A 19,936-nucleotide genomic window follows, 5' to 3' on the forward strand; every position below is an offset into this window, starting at 1 on the left:
TAACATAGCATCATAAATCATAACATCGTACAACAACCGTCAATAAATGCATCAGTAAACATAGGATCAAATAAACATAGTATAACGTCGTAAACATAATATCAGAGATATAGCAATGTTGACATAGCATTGTAATACCAATAAAAATCCATAAAATACAGTAATAATAGAACATATAAAACAGTGGTTCTCAACCTTCCTAATGCCGCGACCCTGCAATACAGTTCCTCATGTTGTGCTGACCCCCAACCAGAGGTGGGATCCAGCAGGTTCTCACAGGTTCCCGAGAGTAGGTTACTAATTATTTGTGTGTGCTGAGAGGGGGTTACTAATTGGTGATTTTGCCACGTGATTTTTGCCTTAGTTATGCCCCTCCTTGCCACAGCCCCGACCAGGAATGCCCCGCCCCCTGAATGCCCAGCCACGCCCCTGCCGTGCCACGCCCAGCCCCATTGGCGCTACGCCACAGTTTGAATCCCACCACCATGGGAACCTGTTACTAAAAATTTTGGATCCCACCACTGCCCCCAACCCTAACATTTATCCATTTTACAGATGGAGAACACCGATGCAGAGAGTCTTAGGCGACCCCTGAGAAAGGGTCATTCGACCCCCAAAGGGGTCCCGACCCCCAGGTTGAGAAACCCTGATATAAAACATCATAAATACAATTAAGCCAGTTAAAACCAGTCCCTTTGTGACTTAAGAGGAAGGCACGGCTTCCTCCTGTATAAGGCTTCCCTGCCTGAAAACAAACCTCTCTGCACAAGGAAGCCATGATAGACATGGTATGCAAATCAGTTTTATTTGCATGGTATCTGCATCCGTACCCCTTATGGTGAGATTCCTGATTACTTATGCGAGCATCTTTTTCACATCGAACCCACCCAAGACTGATCCCGGAAGCCCTCATTTCATCTGGATACTCAGTCTGTTTCTGCAAAAGATGTGGCCTTCTGTGTAGTAGAACGGCCTCCCGCAAGACAGCACTGCTAATGGATGTCCTTTGGGCAGTTAAACATGTATTTAAAACTCTACCGTATCTCCCAGGAGATAATAAAGCAATGCTCGATGTACTTGTCATACCCCGCTTCTCTTACTAGACAGAATGAAAATCCTTCTCCCTTGCTTGCCACGTGATACCAGTTTTTGGACACGCTCGGTTTTTGTTTTTTGTTTTGCTGTGGTTACTCTAAAACAGCCTTTCTTTGGCAGACTAAAAAACTTAAAAGGCAAAGGCTCGTCTGATTAAGCGTCATAGAAAAACATGAATCCTGTGTTATCAGTTCAGTGTATCCCAGCTGCTGTAGTATAGGCGAAAGGACCGGCTGTGTGTTGCGTGGTACCTTACTGTCCATGCGCATGTTTTGATGCGTATGTGTCCTGGACCGTTGAGAACCTCTGGCCGAGTCCTGAACTAGCGACTCGCCGAACTGTTTAACAAGGCTTTCCCAAAAGTCACAGATCGGGGTAGTGCTTTCCCTGAAGACAAAGGTTGTTCAGAGTTGGGTCATGTTTTGGGGTCCTCGCTTGTTGACATTCCAGAGGTCAGTCATGGCTCTCCTCGTTTGCCATGCCTTTGGGATCAACACCCTTCATTGCAGCCGTACTGTTTTAATAATATCATTGTTACTTCTGAAAAAGTAGTTAATTTTAGATTGGTCCCTCCCCTCCCCCCTCTTCCCCTCTGATGTTATATTTGGGTCTTATGTGATGGGCTGCTGGGTCACAGCTGCTAAAAAGCATTCTTGAAATACCAGAAACAGGTGAGATTGATGGTGTCTCTAAACAGATCCCGTGGTTCTCCTCAACCAGTGATTCTTGCTGAATTCTAGCTGCACCTAATCTTAAGAAATAGCCTGGCAGGGAATCCAGATGAATAAAAACCAGCAGACGTGGAACAGAAGCCACCTTCAGTGCTAAGCAAACAGAAAGTAGCTTAGCAGGGTAGCTGAAATGTGTAAGCTGTAAAGTCCTGTGGTTCGGGTCTCTTCCTTGGTACGCTGGCTGGCTTGATTGAAAAAATGCGCAAGACCTGTTTGAAGGATCCTAATCACTATGACCATATCGCTGCTATGTCTAGTTCTCTTGATGAAAAGTTACTTGTTTGTCGTTTTGAAGGATCCTGCGTCTCTGTGTGTACGAGAGACGGATTTGGGCACTTAATGACCCTTCCCAAATCTTGATTGCTTATCACACCCGTTTTAAACTCTCTGCCAGCCAGCAGAGGATTTTCAGAAATAGGGATCTGCAAAGATGTCATTAATTGTAATTTGGCTTTTTTAACATCCTTTGTTGATTTATGGGATTAGTGGGTTATCTGATTGGATTGTTGTGTGTGCTTCAGATAGTTCCTAGTTCCTTGTTATAAGCCACTTTTTAGTTGTTCTGGGCACAGATGCATGGTATAAATACATAAGAATATTATTGAAATGGCTAAAAATGTTGGGCATGTTTTTAAAACTGATTCAGAGTGCGTACAAGACTTGAGAGAGAAAATATCTGCTGAACAGTGAGAGACCATACACTGTGCTGGAAACTGAGAGTCAGCCTATTATTCTAGGGGTGTCCAACTCTGGTGCTTCAGGTGTTCATGGACTACAATTCCCATCAGCCCCTGCAATTGGCCGTGCCATCAAGGGATTATGGGAATTGTAGTCCATGAATATCTGAAGCGCCAGAGTTGGACACCCCTGGCTATGCTGTATTGGGAAAGAGGCCGACCGTGCTGAGCCTGTAGAAGTGTAGAATTGCTGAAGAAATAGGTAGAAACCTTGGGAGACCAGAAAAGGACTCAAATCTGCGATGGCCTCAGAGACGTAAAGGTGAGAGGAGATTGACGTAAAGCGAAAGTTGCCTCTGCAGATGCTGTTGCCTCACTTTGTTTTATCTGTTGTAAATTATTTCATGAAACCTTCGAGTTAAAGAACACACATGAATAAAATTTTGATTAGTTAATTGTAACCTGGAATCCCACACTAGTAGCCCTTTGAAACTGCTCAGACAGACTAGTTTCAGGAGAAAAGGGGTTTGGAATGAAATTCCTGGCTGTAGCGAAATATATAGAGATCAAGAAAGGAATAAATAAACGTTACTTTGCACCTATTATATTTCTTTGAAACGGAATAAGAGTGGACCTTGTAGGTAATAACAACTTCTGCAACATTTTTTTCCTTCTGTTGAGAGCTGTCACAGACAAGACAGAAATGTATTGTTGAAGGCTTTCATGGCCGGAATCACTAGGGCCATGGTGGCGAACTATGGCCAATGGGCCATGCTGGCAGGGGCAGATGGGAATTGTAGTCCATAACATCTGGAGTGCCAAAGGTTTGCCACCACTGCACTAGGGTGTTGTGGGTTTTCCGGGTTGTATGGTCATGTATGTTCAGAGAAGATGCCAGCCACAGAGGCAAGCGAAACATCAGGAGAGAATGCTACTGGAACACGGCCATAAAACCGGGAAAACCCACAACGCCCTAGTGATACTACTGGAACATGGCCATAAAACCCAGAAAAACCACAACTCCCTAAGACAGAAATGCTTAACTTTTTTTTTTTAATATTCCCACCTTTTGAAAGTTTTAGCAGAGCAACTTTATTCAAAAGCTTAGGACCCATGAGTGGGAATGGGGCTTGCCTCGGGGTGCCTCTGCAAAGAAGCATCTAGAGCTTTGCAGGCAGACAAGGCCGTGCCTGTGCAGGCCTCTTACAAAGTCTGGTAAACCAAAACAAAGGTTCCGTTGAAAGCCGATCCTGTGGGCTAGTGACACTATATATAATCCCATTGGCAGAACAGCTGGGATTGGAGGGATGATTGATAAGAGGGTGCAGAGTCTGAAAAGTCTTTTCAGTATTTATTTATTTCTCAGTGGTACTCCTTTCTCACAAGAAATAAAACCAATGCTCTCCCTCCTGCACGAGCCCTCCTGGAGCTAGGGGGATGCATTTGCGAAAAGCCCAACAATGCGCTTTTTGTAAAAGGGGGAGAGCCCCTGTGGCGACCCCGGTGCGCGTTGTACGCTCGCTGTCTGCCTCGCGCCGACAGAGCTGCTGTTCATCAGGACCGCTCGGCTCTCCTGTTGAAATTTTCCACTCACGAAAGGGCGGCGCGGGTGGAGAGGGGCACGAGAAGGACTTGGCGAGGGATCTCCTCCTGTTCTGCTGACCCAGTGGAATCCTTGCCAGAAGCCGTTCCCGGCTTGGTATGCCGAGTCCCGGAGCCTCGCTATCTTTCCAGTGGAAAATATGAGTCACCTGCCAAGGCCTGCGAAGACGTGGACGGGCGGGTTCTGCAACGGCTCGGTATTGCATGAGGTGCGATCTTTTATAACAGCCCTTTGCTGAAGCACAGGTTGTGCTCCCTGCGGTGGATAATAGATGGTAATAGATGGTAAGATTGGCCCTCCGGTTACTAGTGGAGTATCTAAGTCCCAAGGGGTGTGTCTTGCTTTGCTTGGCAGTGGTCCCAGGTTCCCAGTATCTCCTCTCTCCTGTGGAACAGAGGTTTAATTATTTATTGAAAACATTTATTAGCCGCCTTCCTTTCTTATGGAGCTTAAGGCAGTGTACAGTATTGATAAAATGCTGTTTTAAAGATTTTAATAACTTATTTATTGTGTTTTAAGTTGTTGTACACCGCCCAGAGCCCCTAGGGGATGGGGCGGTATAAAAATGTAAACAATAAATAAATAAATAAATAAATAAAATGGGGTACATAAACATAAACCCAGGATTTAAAAATCACAGTTTAGCTGTTTTATTCAAGCAGAACCACGTGGTGTGGTGGTTAAGAGCACCCCTCTAATCTGGTGAACTGGATTCGTTTCCCCGCTCCTCCACATGAAGCCTGCTGGGTGACCTTGGGCCAGTCACGGTTCTCAGAACTCTCTCGCCCCACCTGCCTCACAAGGTGTCTGTTGTGGGGAGGGGAGGGTGATCGAAGACTTGACATAGAGGAAATCTGGGTACAAAAAAACACCTCTCCTTCTAGAGTCGTCCACTGCTGCCTCCTGCAGAGCGAATGTGAGGCGTCCAGGCAAATCTCTCTGCAGAGTTGTTCTATTATTGCAAGTTGCCTTCTCTCCCCGAGGCAGAGGGCATCTTCACACATGGATTATTCCCACACATTCCTCTGGGAGGCAGGACTAGAATTAACTTCCTGCAGTTGGCCCTCTGTTGGCCCCAGGAACCCAGTTTAGTTCCTTCCTCACTTGGGAGGTCAGGCTCTGTCTTCTCTCCAGCATCCTCAACCTTTATATTCTTTTAAACCTCTTTTTATTCTGATGCCTTGATGCATTTTTCCTCCTCCCCGAATCCGCCTCTTGCTCTTAGCTTTGCCTTCCTTCTTCTTTTCACTTCTGCCTCCTCGCTGCCTTTAAGAGCAATGGCGGATTCAGTTGGTGCCATTAATTTGTGCGCTGAAGAGAAGGTTGAAGTTCTGTCAGAAGGGGATGAGGACTCCGACCTTCTGCTGCCTCAACAGCCAGCAGCAACCTCTAGCCCTCCTAACACCCTTGCGAGCCGAGCAGAGGTGGCAAGCGCTAAGGGACATAAGTTCAAGCCTCAAAAACACAAACAGCTCTCTGCGCCCTCTACAAAAGGAAGCTGATCTGAAGAATGCCCAGGAGACGGCCAGTTCAACCCACCTGGGTAATGATGACCAGGACTTCCCTCCAGCCACCGCTCCCACCACTTCTGATCTCAGGGTCAGGCCTGTGGTCTCTGCACTGGGAACTCCAGAAACAACGTAAGGCCTACCCTGTTTACTTTAAACCCTGTGGGAGGGCAGCCATCTTGTGTGACAGACGGGTGGCTATTTTGTCCCTGGAACTTTGCGGCGATTCAGCGTTCTGTAAGGGAGGAGACGCAGCATTCTACATGGGGCAAGTTCCTTCTCTTCCAGCCGTCCTTCTCTCCTGCGGATCGGCTCAACCAAGGAAGAAAGAAATCCCAAATCCAAGAAGGTGTTAGACAGAGCCTTAGGGCTTCCATCCTCCGCCGTCAGGTAGCAGCCATTGTTCCCTGCATGGTCCGCATGCCTATTTCCCATCATCCTCTCAATTGTGGCTTATTTCAAGGGAGTCTCCCTACCCAGAGACTACATGTGGTTCTGTTGGCCTTCACAAAACCACCTCTGGAGCTACTCAGGGAAGTCATTCTCTCTTCATCTCCCTCACTCCTTCCAACAAGGGGAAGAAGAAGTTGAATGCTGCCATCAGCCATACTCAGACAGTGCATTGTTCATGCATATCTTGCAAGCCAGCTTACGCCTCCTGAGGGGATAAACCACGCATTCTACTTGAAGTGCAGCCAAAACCGCAGCAATGGAATCCCAAGTGTCTGTGGAAGATATCTTCAAGGCTGTTAACACGGGCAACAGTCTCTACCTTCGTCCGCCACTATCATAAATCAGTGGGCCTCATCCGAAGCTTCCTTTGGATTCTTGAACAAATCTCAGAACATTAACAGGCCCTCCTGAAAGGTTATCAGATGCTGCTTTTGGACACCCCGTCTGTGAAGATGCCCTCCCCCTCAGAGAGAACAAAACTTTGAATGCTCACTGTGAAAGTTCCTTCTTCTATGAGGTTAGGAGGGCATCCATAGAAGGAGATGTTCCAAAGACTCCAACTAATCAACTATACAGAATTACACCTTTGTTACAGCACTGCAGGACTGAGATGATTCCTCACTGAGGAGAGGATGAGATAAGGTCATCGGTCTACTCACAGCTTCATAGACAACTGTATTTCCTCTCCGAAATTCCAAGGAAGATGTACTTCCATCCTTCCAAGTTCATCGACCCCTCTGGTCAATCCCTAGGCTCCATTCTATTTTTATCCCGTCTCTATGTTTGCACGGTTATGTGACATTCTAACTCAGTGGTTCTCAACTTTCCTAATGCTGCGACCCTTTAATACAGTTCCTCATGTGGTGGTGACCACCAGCCATAAAATTATTTGTGTGTCGGTTCCTAAGAACATTGAAAATATGTGTTTTCTGATGGTCTTAGCCAACCCCTGTGAAAGGGCCGTTGGGTCACGACCCACAGGTTGAGAACCGCTGTTCTAACTAGTTACTGTTTTATGTTTCTGTTGAATGACCTGTCTTGCTCAGAGAGTTTTAAACTGAGTTCCTGGGTCCAATAGAGGGCCAACTGCAGGAAGTATAGAATTAGTCCCGCCTCCCAGAGGAATGAGTGGAAATAACCCATTTGTGAAGATGCCCTCCGAACCTCAAAGAAGAAGGAACCTTCACGATGAGTATCTGAGGTTCTGTTCTCATGTGCCCACCCAATGAGCTTCTTTGATAGATGGGACAGTCAGGAGCGTCTCTCCCTGCGGTTAGGAAATCCCCTTGTCCCACCTCCTAAAAAGAGAGACAAACACAGAGAGAGAAGAAAAGAGGAACATCTCCAAAAAGCAGAATCCTAACTCTGATCAATCAAGCCTGCGTTCTCAAGCAACGGGGAAGATGTTTGCTTCCTTAATCCTCCTTCACCCCTCTCATATCGTTCCTCTGGTCATCAGTTGTTTTGCATCTGACAATGCCGCTTTTGCCTAATCTGGTGCTGTTTTTATCTCTGTTCTGTTCCTTCCTGTCCTCGGATTCGTTAGCTCCTGAAGTAACCAGATTGAGCCAGGTGACTCCCAGCTTGGAGACAGGGAGTTGTTAAAACTGGTCCTGCCTCCCTGAGCCATTGGGGGGGGGGAGGGGAATCACCCAGAGTTCAAGGTGGCTTCTTCACCTCTGAGCAGAAAAGATCCTAAGTATCTAAGGTTCCATTCCTCGGTACCTGCTTGCACTTTTCCTTGTATCAGACATAGAGGTGAAGCCAGGGGCTAGGCAGACTAAGGTTGTTGGGGTTTTTTTAACTTCATTCATACCCTGTCTTTCTCCCCAGTGAAGACCCACTGTGGCTTGTATCCTTTTTCTGTCCTCTATTTTATCATCATAGCAAACATCCTGTGAAATAGGTTAGGCCAAGAGAGCGTTGGGCCCAAGATCACCCATTGAACTTCCAGGGCAGAGAGGGGATTTCCACCTCCCCGATTCTAATCTGACACTTCTAACCACTGCGCAATGCTGAATGTTGGGTTGCAGTGTTGAGAGCCGGTATGGCATAGTGATTAAGAGCAGCAAACTCTAATCTGGAGACCTGGGTTTGTTTCCCCCAGTCCTCCAGTTGAAGCCTGCTGGGTGACCTTGGGCCAGTCACAGTTCTTTCGGAACTCTGTCAGCTCCACCATCACAAGGTACCTGTTGTGGGTGTGCAATTGTGTGTGTGGTGGGGGGGCCTGGTTTAATGGAAGTTGCTCACAGACTCCTTTAGGTAGAGAAAAGTAGGCTATAAAAACTATTCTTGCCTTTGCATGTCTCAAGTGGATTCTTCCTACTTTCTCTGTCCAGTTCCAGGGTTAGGTGAAACGGTTACCTGCCTGAGGTCAACCGGGTAAGCTCCTGAGCATATTGCTAATAAACTGAGGCGTGGGGTTATGCCTCAGCCTAATAGTTCAATCCTGATTTCATTTCTTATTCTGACTGGTTATTGGGCAGGGCAACATTATCTTTGCCATGGTGATAATTATTCCCCATGTAGGTATTGGAAAAAGAATTTATTAAAGTACAATGCGATCTGCTCGGTAATATAAGGATTCATATAATCATTTAATCTTTAGCATCATTAAAAAAACATTTCTAGAATGCTTAGGAAGTCAAGATGTTTTGGTTCATTGTTTGTTTGTTTTTAAGCCTACCCGAAGCCTGAAACTATTCTGCCTAATTACTGACAATAGACATGTTGATTAATCTGTAGTTTCCACAGCCCCAAAACTGGGTATTGAAAGTCCTTTGTTAGGAAGCGACAGACACAAAGTCTAACAAAAAGTAACGCATACAGTTGCACGCTGGTCAGTAGTTTTACAACAGTGATATAATTCTGGGCATGGTTCACACTTGGATTCCGGGCAGCTGGTTGCCTTTATCATTTCCCTGTCTGTAAAAGACCCCTAAGAAGCCCTTTACTTTGATAAAAACAACTTTGTCTGCCATTTTTTTCCTAATTGTCATTATTCTAGCCATCCAGGATAGCTCATTTTTTTTCTTAAAAGAGCTGCAGTTGGTTCTGCACCAAGCCTACATCTGAAGAAGAAGAGTTGGTTTTTATAACCCTGCTTTTCGCTACTATGGGGAGGCTCAGAGCAGCTTTCTGTCCCCTCCCCACAACAAACACCTTGTGCGGTAGGTGAGGCTGAAAGAGTTCTGAAAGAACTGTGGCTGCCCAAGGTCACCCAGCTGCCTTAATGTGGAGGTGTGGGGAAACAAACCCAGTTCACCAGATCAGAGTCCACCACTCCACCATTATACACTTGAGAGCCATGTAAGCCACACACACGCACACTATCACAGAGTATACAGTACTTCCATAGTTGCCTTGGAACTTGGTGTGGGAAACACAGCATGATGATTGTCTGCTTAGAGGTAATTAACAGAAGTCTCGTGGCATCTTAAAGGCTAACAAGTTTTTATTTTCATACAAGCTTTGGTGATCTAGAGTCCTCTTTCTTAAGGGTCATAACAGGCTCTGCATACAATCTGGAAAGGCCACAACACCCCAGTCTCTGCATATCCCATAGTGGACTTCAATATTTGAAAGTCTGTACTAGAATGAGAATTTTTGTTAGTCTTTAAGATGCTACAAGACCTCAGCTTCTTCTGCATCAACAAGTAATGCCGCTACCCCTCTGGAATGATCTGCATAGTGCAGGGGACCCCCAGTGTGATGCCAGTGGGTGCCAGGGCAAGGGCCAGTATCTTTCCTAGCGCCCGCCGCATCTTCTAAGAAAGTGGGTGGAGCCAGGTGGGTTTTTTTTTACCCAACAAGCCTTCTGATTAGCCACTGAAGATTTGATTGGGGCTGTGCAGGGTTGTTGTTTTTTTTCAAGGTTGCTATGCTGCCGCCATTTCACAAGGGTGTTTTGCACAAGAATTTACTGTGTGATTGAAGGTAAGTGCTGGTCGGCTCCACCTCCTGCAGCAGCCATTTTGTACCTGCGTCCACCATGCTGGTAGTCAGAATTCCAAGCGTGTCCACAGGCTCAAAAAGGTTGGGGACTCGTGCTATAGAGGGTCACTTTGTTGCTGTCGCACTTCAGATTTACATATCTCTTTCAGGAGATGTGGAAAGAGTCCTAGGGTACTTCCACACAGGCTGAATAATTCTTTTTCGGTTCGCTTTCGGTGTACTTTTGGGAATTATTTGCAAGTGGGTTTTCCTGTTTCACACAGTATAATCCAGTTGAAAAGTGGGTTGAAAGCGCATTACTCAGTGTGTGTGTAAGCGGCATTTGTAACTCAACACTTAGTGTGTCCTGTTGGAAACCCCTTCCCAAGGGGTTCTGGTCGCCGCATCTCAAAAAGGAGATAGAAAAAGTGCAGAGAAGGGCAACAAGGATGATTGAGGGACTGGAGCACCTTCCCTATGAGGAGAGGCTGCAGCGTTTGGGACTCTTTAGTTTGGAGAGGAGACAGCTGAGGGGGGATATGATTGAAGTCTATAAAATTATGCATGGGGTAGAAAATGTTGACAGAGAGAAATTTTTCTCTCTTTCTCACAATATTAGAACCAGGGGGCATTCATTGAAAATGCTGGGGGGAAGAATTAGGACTAATAAAAGGAAACACTTCTTCACGCAACGTGTGATTGGTGTTTGGAATATGCTGCCACAGGAGGTGGTGATGGCCACTAACCTGGATAGCTTTCAAAGGGGCTTGGACAGATTTATGGAGGAGAAGTCGATTTATGGCTACCAATCTTGATCCTCTTTGATCTGAGATTGCAAATGCCTTAACAGACCAGGTGATCGGGAGCAACAGCCGCAGAAGGCCATTGCTTTCACCTCCTGCAGGTGAGCTCCCAAAGGCACCTGGTGGGCCACTGCGAGTAGCAGAGAGCTGGACTAGATGGACTCTGGTCTGATCCAGCTGGCTTGTTCTTATGTTATGTTCTTAAGAGCATGGATTCTGTAAAACGAAGCGATTGGTTGCTCTCTGGTACTGTGACAACCCCCCCAACCATCCCACCTCCTCTAAAAGAATTCAGGTCATTAAAGTGAGATTGCATGTAATGATTCTTTTCTGGGCATTTCTGGCAAGGAAAACTGTCTTGTGGATATTTTTATGCAACCCAGGTTTCTTTTTCCTCCTTAAGCGGTCAGGTCATATACTTCAAGGGGCTTTGCTCCGTCGGTGCTTCATAAAACTTTGAAGCGAGGCTTTGCCGCCAGGTGAGTGCAAAACCCACCGCTGATCTCTTCTCCACTCCTTCCCTGTGACCCCGTGCACCTCGAGAACCAGGACCTGATTTACAGAAGCAGTATGAATTGAATGTTATTTCCCTCCTCGCCGAGGTTGTTGAGTCTCATCCTGTGTATTTTCCTTTCAGATTCCTTTGTTTCTTCCTCTCAGCCTGTCTCTCTCTTTTCGACCTCACAAGGCAAGTCTGTCATTTTTCTTGTACCCTGATAAAAGAAAAATGTTGAGAAAGAGGCTGTAACTGGGGACAGAATCAGGTCCATCTTAAATTCTTCCTTGAAACCTCCAATTAGTACCTGAACATCTTGTCAGGTTACCTTTGACAGATATTAATTCATAGCCAGCTGGAACTGGTTTGCCTCTACCCCACTTTCACTATCAGTAAGGCGTACATCATTAAAAATATCCATACACATAAATTAGTCTGGAAACTTGACATGCTCCCCAAAAATACTGATTGGATTCCATTGATCTGTTCCATTAATGGCAGCCCTTCCCTCCATTGCGCAGATACTTATGAGGCTTGTCTTGTGTCAGAGGAAGTGTGCCATTAGCTGAACGGATCCCCGAGATGCAATTCTGTATTTTTGTGGGCCCAGAATTACAGTGGTGTTCTTTAAAAAGGAAATGCTACACACAGTTTTGCCAAAGCAAAACCTTGTTTGTAAATTCAAACGAATTTTCTCAGAATAATTTCCCGTTGAAGCAAGATGTGCCCCAGAATCCATACAATGAATTGGGGCTCCGTGACCGATGTGTCTTGGTTTCCCGGAGATAGGGTGCTTGAAACTTGAGTCCCAGCTCCCTTGGGAGAAATGTTTGCAGCTGTTATTAGGAGGCAGTTCCTTCTGTGTTAACAAACGTCTTCTGGCTGATCTCTATCTCCACATGGCTTTTCGGAGGAAGTGAAAGGAATTTGCATGCTTTGCCATGGCCGGATATAAAGCCAGCAGTGTGATCTACCATATTGGAAAAGATTCATACAGCCTTATGACTCTTGGGCACTGTGCCCAGTCAGTGGTCTGGATGTCGGCATAATTCTGGATAAGAATGCTATTCAAAAGGACTTTAATGAATGAAGAAACCTTAGAATCGTAGAGTTGGAAGAGACCCCAAGTGCCATCAAGCCTAACCCCCTACAATCCAGGAACATACAATCAAAACACTCCTGACAGATGGCCATCCAGCCTCTGTTTAAAAGCCTTCACAGAAGGAGACTCCATCACACTCCCGAGGTCGTGCATTCCACCGTCGAACTGCCCTTACTGTCAGGAAGCTTTTCCTGATGTTTAGGTGGAATCTCTTTTCCTTCCCCTTGAACCCATGACTCCTGGTCCTAGTCTCTGGAGCCGCAGAAAACAAGCTTGCTCCCTCACCAACATGGCATCCCTTCAAATATCTAAACCTGGCTATCATGTCGCCTTGCTAGAACTTCTGCTGCTTCTGCAAACAAGTCAGAGAATCCCAAGAACTGGTCTAAAGCAAGCAGTGTGTCTTGCCTGTGAGATTTCTGCTCCGGGTCACACGAAGAGCCGTGGAATGAGCCTGTCAGACAGGATGGAGGCTCTTGTGTGCTGCCTTGAGTTAGAAACTTGGCTGTTAAACTTTCCACCGATAGAACCCTTTCTGTAATGACCCACCTTTCAGCTGAGTTACTCTTGCCTGTGGAACAGGAGCACTTCTCATGCGGAAGATCAAAAATTCAGCCCCACACTCCTCTAGCCAAAAGCAGCTCAGGGAATACTGGAGAAGACCCTTCTCTGTCTGAGGCCTTAGAGAGCTGCTACCAGTGAGCCTCGTGTGTTTGTATTTATGTCGTCGTATTTGAAGAAGGGCTCGTAGTCCCAACGGCGGAAGGTCTTGGCTTGCAGAAGGTCCCATATTCAATCCTTGCTATTACTAGTTAGAAGTAGCTCAAGTTGTATAAAGCAGCTTCCTGTGGGAGGTGTCTTGGAAGACACACCAAGGCCTCAGCATTGGCCCACATGGACTGTGTATGCCCTAGAACAGGGGTGGGCAATTATTTTTTCCATGGGGCCGCATAAGAAACAGAAAATATTGTGGAGGGCCGGGCCAAAAGGCTGAACTCAATTCTGCATAATAGGGGCTGATAAGTGACAGACAGGTGCACAGATCAACTTGGAATCAGTGGCAACAGTTCTGCATACAACACTATTTGGCACAAAGAATCACAGGCTTAACCTACCTGCATAGTTGTCCACTGTGACAATCAAGCAAGTGGGGAGACTTAAGTCCCTTGACCTACTGTTTTCATTGACTGGTGCTTTTGAAAGCCCCGCAGAAGCCAGCAACCAAGGCAACTGGCTTCTGCGGGGCTTTCAAAGGCGCCTCGCTCCCCAGCAAGGGGGGGGGGGGCAGCGCTTTTGAAAGCCCCGCAGAAGCAGGCAGCCAAGGCAACCGGCTTCTGCGGGGCTTTCAAAGACGCCTCGCTCCCCAGCAAGGCAGGGGGGCCAGTCAGGGTCATCCGGCGGGCCGGATGTGGCCCCCGGGCTGTATAATGCCCAGGTCTGCCCTAGAACATAGTCAATACTCCCTTGCATCTGTGCACTTCAAGGGAGTGTCAGGGGGCGAGTTGTTTTTTTTTGGGGGGGGACACCTGTCTGCTATTGCCAGTTGTCTCCAGTAGCTGCTGGGTTCCCCAGAAAATGGCTCGAAAGCTGGGCTGTGGCTCAGTGGTAGAGCATCTGCTCGGCATGCCGAAGGTCCCAAGTTCAATCTCCGGCCTCTCCACTGAAAAGTTCTGGCAGTGGGTGATGTGCACACTTGACAGACCATGGGTCTCGTTCGGTGTCAGGCAGCTTCCTGTGCTCATGAGGACTGAGCGTGGCATCTGCTGAGACCACTTTGGGCAAAAACAGAGAACCTTGATGCCATAGGTCAGTGGTGGTAAACCTTTGGCAATCCAGATGTTATGGACTACAATTGGCCAATTGGCCATGCAGGCAGGGGCTGATGGGAATTGTAGTCCATAACATCTGGATTGCCAAAGGTTCGCCACCACGGCCATAGATGTATGCTTTGTCACATCTGACTTATGGCACCCCATAAGGTTTTCAAGTCAAGGGGCGTTCAGAGTGGTTTGCCATTGCCTGCCTCCGCTTGGGCCGAGAGAGTTCTGAGAGAACTGTGACCCAAGGCCACTCAACAGACTTCGTGTGAAAGAGTGGGTAAACAAGCCCAGGTTCACCTCTGCCACTCATGTGGAGGAGCGGGGAATTGAACCCAGTTTTCCAGATTAGAGACTGCAGCTCCAACCATTACACCATACTGGCTCTGCAGTGCTTCAGGTACCATTCCCCTTTTTGTCACCACATTCCAGTGAAAGGACCACCTGAATTATCTGGGGATTCTTTCTGATACTGCTTCATAGCAACAGATGCTCCTCAGGAATAAACAGCTGCTCTTAAGAGAGATACCAAGTTTTCAAGTTTTTGCTTCATCCACATTTTTTGCAAATGCAGTCATAAGCTCGTGGGGAGTAGCTTATGACCACATCCTCCCAAGGATTCAAAGCGGAAGGATTCAAGGGTTCAATCTACTTTTAGCAGAAAGAGCCTAAGCAACACGGTCAATCCGTCTGGTGCAACTTAACAGCCCATTGTGAGTCTAATTCCAGAAGAAAGTATTTCACACAGTCCATCATTTAAGCTACGGAGCTTGCTGCCACCGGGTGCATTGGTGGTCTTTAATGTGGGTAATTTTTAAAAGGGGTTGGATAAATTCACACAGAACAGGTCTTATCACTCATTGTAGTGGCTCAAGAGAACCTCTCTCTATTTAAAGGCCGTAATTCTCTGAACGCCCTTCATGGGGGGAGTCACAGCAGGGTGAGGCTTTGGCCCCCTGGCCTTTTTTGTAGACTTTCTAGGGACACTTGGTTGACACTTCCTGGAAACTGGACCTAGACCAGAGGTGTCCCAACTCTGGCGCTTCAAATGTTCATGGACTATAGTTCCCATCAGCCCCTGCTGGCATGGCCAATTGGAATTGTAGTCCATGAACATCTGAAGCGCCAGAGTTGGACACCCCTGACCTAGACGGACCAGTGATCTGATCTACCAGAGGTACAGAAAAACAACCCTTCCCTGTTCTTTGCTGAATGACCATGCAAGCTGTATTCTAGGCAGCGGGTGAACTTATCCACTTAGCAATGGATGAAATTATCTAATTGCATAGAGGTTTCTTTCAATTACATCTGGCCTGCTGCCGCCAGCCTCTTCCAAAATGAGTGGCGGCAGAGAAGCATTAGGTGTTTTCAAAACCCCATCCTCTGTTCCCGTGGGCCCACCAGTAAAGACCTAAGAGATCTTTACCAGATTCCTACCTGAACTGGAATGTGAGCAACTACCAGAATCTTTTCCAACATGGCAGACATTTCTTGGTAGACGTGTGAAGAGTTCCGTGTGTGAAAACCACAGATCTGATCCAAGGAGACTTTTTGAGATCCTCTGTGAGGACTTCACAAGGATGTATTCTTCATACGTTGTGGTGGAACAGGTGTGAGTCTTGTCAACCTGTAGTGTTGGGTCTTCTTTTAAGCTCAGTTGTGTACGCCCAGCCTTATGAGTGAACACAGAGGTCATGCAAAATAAATTGGGATTTAACATCTTGGAGCTTTTCATTTGCCCAAGTGTACAAGATCTGGTGAGGCGAAGGGGTTAGTGTCATCATCCTTGCCGACTCTGGAATGGAGAGCCACACCCCCACACCTCAAGAATCTCACTCACACGATTGGCTGATGGCTCAAGTGGAAAGTGTTGGCAAAGGGCTCCCCTTCATCCCATTCCTATAGCAGCCAGGGAGTCCTGTTGGCTCTGTCTCACACATACACCTATGCACCTGCCCCTGGATTGTGAGAAGGGGAAGGCCAGCAAAGTCTGCCCCCCACGAGGGCCTTCTAGTTGCGCACCTGTAGGATCCATCCACAAGGAAACCATTCTTTCAGTTTAAAAGAAATGGATGATCTAGTGACAGCCCTGCACAAATCTTTGTGAAAGCCTTTGTACTGCCGAATCATAGAGTTGGAAGAGACCCCAAGGGCCATCAAGTCCAACCTCCTGCCATGCAGGAACACACAGCCAAAGTAAGAAATGAAATTAAATTAAATGAAACCTTTAATGGCATATCTGTTATACACTGGGAATTAAATTATTTTTAAAAATCTGTTTAGACATGCAGCATGAAGAAACTAAAATATTAAACCGTTGAATTAAAATTGGTAAGCATTTGAGAACATATCATAATGACAGCGCACAGAAATCTGGCAGTTGGTTACAGTCAAAGTATTCCTGGCATATGTTCATCCAACCTCTGTTTAAAAACCTCCAAAGAAGGAGACTCCATCACACTGAGGCAGTGAATTCCACTATCAAACAGCCCTGACAGTCATAAAGTTATTTCTAATGTTTAAGTGGAATCTCTTTTCCTGCACCTTGAACCCATTACTCCTGATCTTAGTGTCTGAAGCAGAAGAAAACAAGCTTGCTCCCTCACCAACATGACATCCCTTCAAATATCTAAACATGGCTATCGTGCCACCTCTTGACCTTCTCCTCACCAAACTTAACATACCCAGTTCCCTAAGTCTCTCCTCGTAGGACCTAGATTCTAGTCCTTTTACCATTTTGGTTGCCCTCCTCTGGACAAGTTCCAGCTTGTCAGTATCAAAGGTATCAGACTGCTTGTTCCAGAGTAATTAGCACCCCATTTACCTTGTTTAATCCACCCTTTTAAAACCTAGGCTCCTTCCGCACTTGCAGAATAATGCACTTTCAAACTGCTTTCAGTGCTCTTTGAAGCTGTGCGGAATAGCAAAATCCACTTGCCAACAGTTGTGAAAACACATTATTCTGTGTGTGCGGAAGGGGCCTTTGTGTGTGTGATCTTCCATGTGCACTTTTACCACCTCGCTTGGCTGCCATTCTGGATCGGATTGGAGGCCCACCTGATCCCTGGGCGGAAACCCACAAGCAGGAAACGGAGGCAACGGCCGTCCCTTCCTGTTTCTCCCTATTGTGTAGTGTTAGGAGGTACACTACCTCAACACATGGAGGTTCTATTTAGCTATCCCAGCTAAGCTGTATTCTTGCCCTTTGTAAACGTGCTAAGTGATACACAATAGGAAAGTGTTGGGGGGGAAATGAAAAAAATGTTCAGGACAAATAGCAGGAAACCAGTTACAGCCTTTTTTGGGGGAAACAGAGACATTTTTCTTACATTTTCCTCCCCTCTCACTACTTCAAAGCTCCCTCAGGACCCAGCTTGGCTGCAGACCGCTGGCTGACTTATCTTTGGTGCTGTGGCTACATCACGTGCCGTTATGGCTGCTTTTGCACGGACTGTCTTTCCCACTTTAGTTTCCCCCTTGTCTGTTTCACTGGTTTTGTTGAAGCAACTCGAGCACAAACCCTTTCTGAATAGTTTTCCAGGAGAGGGTCGGGGTCGAGGCTGATGAGAAGCGGGAAGTCCAGCAGGCAGCTGCAAGGTCTAAAAAAAGATATGTGTGTGCAACCCCCCCCCCCCCCCCCGTGAAAATCTCACCCTCTCAGCCCCCACATCTTGAGATTTCAGAGAGGGTGAAGGAACGCTCTCATTCCAACATCCCAAACTTTGTGCCATTTGGACGACTGGTTGAAAAATGACAGAGGGATGAGTCTGACAGCAGAAGTTGCAGTTGCTGGTTCTTATTTTTTGTCCAGGGCCTGTATTGTAGTGGGGGGGGAAGGGGGGATGATGTGCAACATTGAATTATGGCCGAAGGATGGGAAAAGTTGTCTTTAAGAAGGTTAGCTAGAGAAAACCCTTTCCAGTCCCTTTTTTAAAAGCTTTTGATGCCATATTTTTGAAGGTTGTTGCTGTCTGTTTGGTGCAGCAGTTAAGAGCGGCAAGCCTGGTTCTCCAATCCGGAGAACCAGGTTTGTTTCCTTGCTCCTTCACATGACACCTGCTGGGTGACCTTGGGCCAGTCACAGTTCTCTCAGGACTCTCTCAGTCCCACCAACCTCGCATGGTGTCTGTTGTGGGGAGAGGAAGGGAAAGGAGTTTGTAAGCCCCTTAGTGTCTTCTTATGATTGAGAAAAGTGGGGTATAAATGCAGCATGGTGTAGTGGTGAAGAGCATGTGGATTCTAATCTGGAGAACCGGGTTTGATTCCCCACTCTTCCACCTCAGTGGCAGAGGCTTTTCTAGTGAACCAGATGTGTTTCTGCACTCCTTCATTCCTGCTGGGCAAACTTGGGCTAGTCACAGTTTGTTCAAAACTCTCAGCCCCACCTGCCTCACAAGGTGTGTTGTGGGGAGAGGAAGGGAAAGGAACTTGTAAGCCACCTTGAGTCTCCTTACAGGAGAGAAAGGTGGGATATAAATCCAAAACTCTTTTTCTCTTCTTCTTCTAACCTGGTGTGCCTTCAGACAAATCCTGAATGCTGCATTGCAGAGGTTGGTGTGGTGGCGAACCTATGGCAATTGGCCATGCTGGCAGGGGCTGATGAGAATTGTAGTTCATGAACATCTGGAGTGCCATAGGTTCGCCACCACTGGCTTAGAATGTGCCAGTTCTCCCATGAGGCTCTCTTTCATTGCACTTTCTGTTTGCACTCGTGAACAGGATTTTTGGACTGTTGCCATTCTGCCGTCCACTCCAATTCCCCCTGGGTAGCTTGGCCTTTGTCTCCTTCCCCCGTGTTCAGTAAGTCCGTGAGGGGAAATGTCACTGTTCGTAGAGCACCTTGTTCCAGAGAGCACGACTGGGAAGCCATTGTTTTAAATACGCCTTCTAACACCTTAGATTTTTTCCTTTTTCAGAAGCACAATAACTAGAAATACCCTTCTGAGAACTCATTCCCTGCTTGTATTGATGCTAGGCAGTGAGATGATGCATATTGTGTATAGGGGAAAAAACACCTCACCCGTGAAAGGGGGGACAGGTGCAGGAATGAGGTCGAAACCATTTGCAGACTTTTAATTGCCACCGCTTCTGTGCTAGACCAGGTGCCCCCAGCCTTTTTGAGCCATAGAATCATGGAGCTGGAAGAGACCCCGAGGGCCATCAAACCCAACCCCCTGCAATGCAGGAACACACAATCAAAAGTCTGGAGGCACATTTTGGATTTTGGCTCGGCACGGTGGACGCAACAGTCAAGTGGCTCCCAGAAGAGGCGGAGCCGGCTGCTGAACGGTCGCCGCAGCTTGTCTAGCGGGAGACGATTGAGTGTTGTGGTTGACGTTAGCAGATAACTGAGGCCTCCTTTTTCCGAGTGGCATGAGGGCTGGCTCAGAGGTATTCTGCACTTTACGAGTCTGAACTATGAAGCTGCCTCATGCTGCCAGGCTGGTGATCCTGCTCAGGGTGGATTGGCCCTTTAACCAGCCGGGAAAGGTCCCGGAAACCTGGGGTTGGGCAGCAGTGAGCATAACCACGCCCCAGAACTGCCAGCATCACCAAAGGGCCCATTTGACCCTGAGCCAGGAAGTAATGGGCAAGGCTATGCCACTCCTGTCTGGGCAGCCCACGGGGTTCCTCAGCTTCCTTCTAGGCCAGCGATGGTGAACCTTTTCGAGAGCGAGTGCCCAACTACAACCCAAAACCCACTCCCTAGGAGCAGCA

The 19,936-nt window shown here is 47.1% G+C and overlaps 1 protein-coding gene across 3 annotated transcripts in view; it reads left to right on the forward strand.

The window, feature by feature from the left end:
- The window catches only part of RTN3 (reticulon 3), a 60,079-nt gene that overhangs the window by 9,533 nt on the left and 30,610 nt on the right, over nt 1-19,936 (forward strand). For 2 of the 3 annotated variants that reach the window (XM_048511864.1, XM_048511872.1), the window contains exon 2: nt 11,441-11,491. The exons of the other annotated variant lie outside the window; for it this stretch is intronic. In XM_048511864.1, coding sequence (XP_048367821.1) covers nt 11,441-11,491 — 51 coding nt within the window. The remainder of the gene's footprint in view (nt 1-11,440; nt 11,492-19,936) is intronic. 3 annotated transcript variants of the gene reach the window in all.

This window comes from Sphaerodactylus townsendi, linkage group LG01, assembly GCF_021028975.2.
Source record: "Sphaerodactylus townsendi isolate TG3544 linkage group LG01, MPM_Stown_v2.3, whole genome shotgun sequence".
NCBI classification, from domain to species: Eukaryota; Metazoa; Chordata; class Lepidosauria; order Squamata; family Sphaerodactylidae; genus Sphaerodactylus; species Sphaerodactylus townsendi.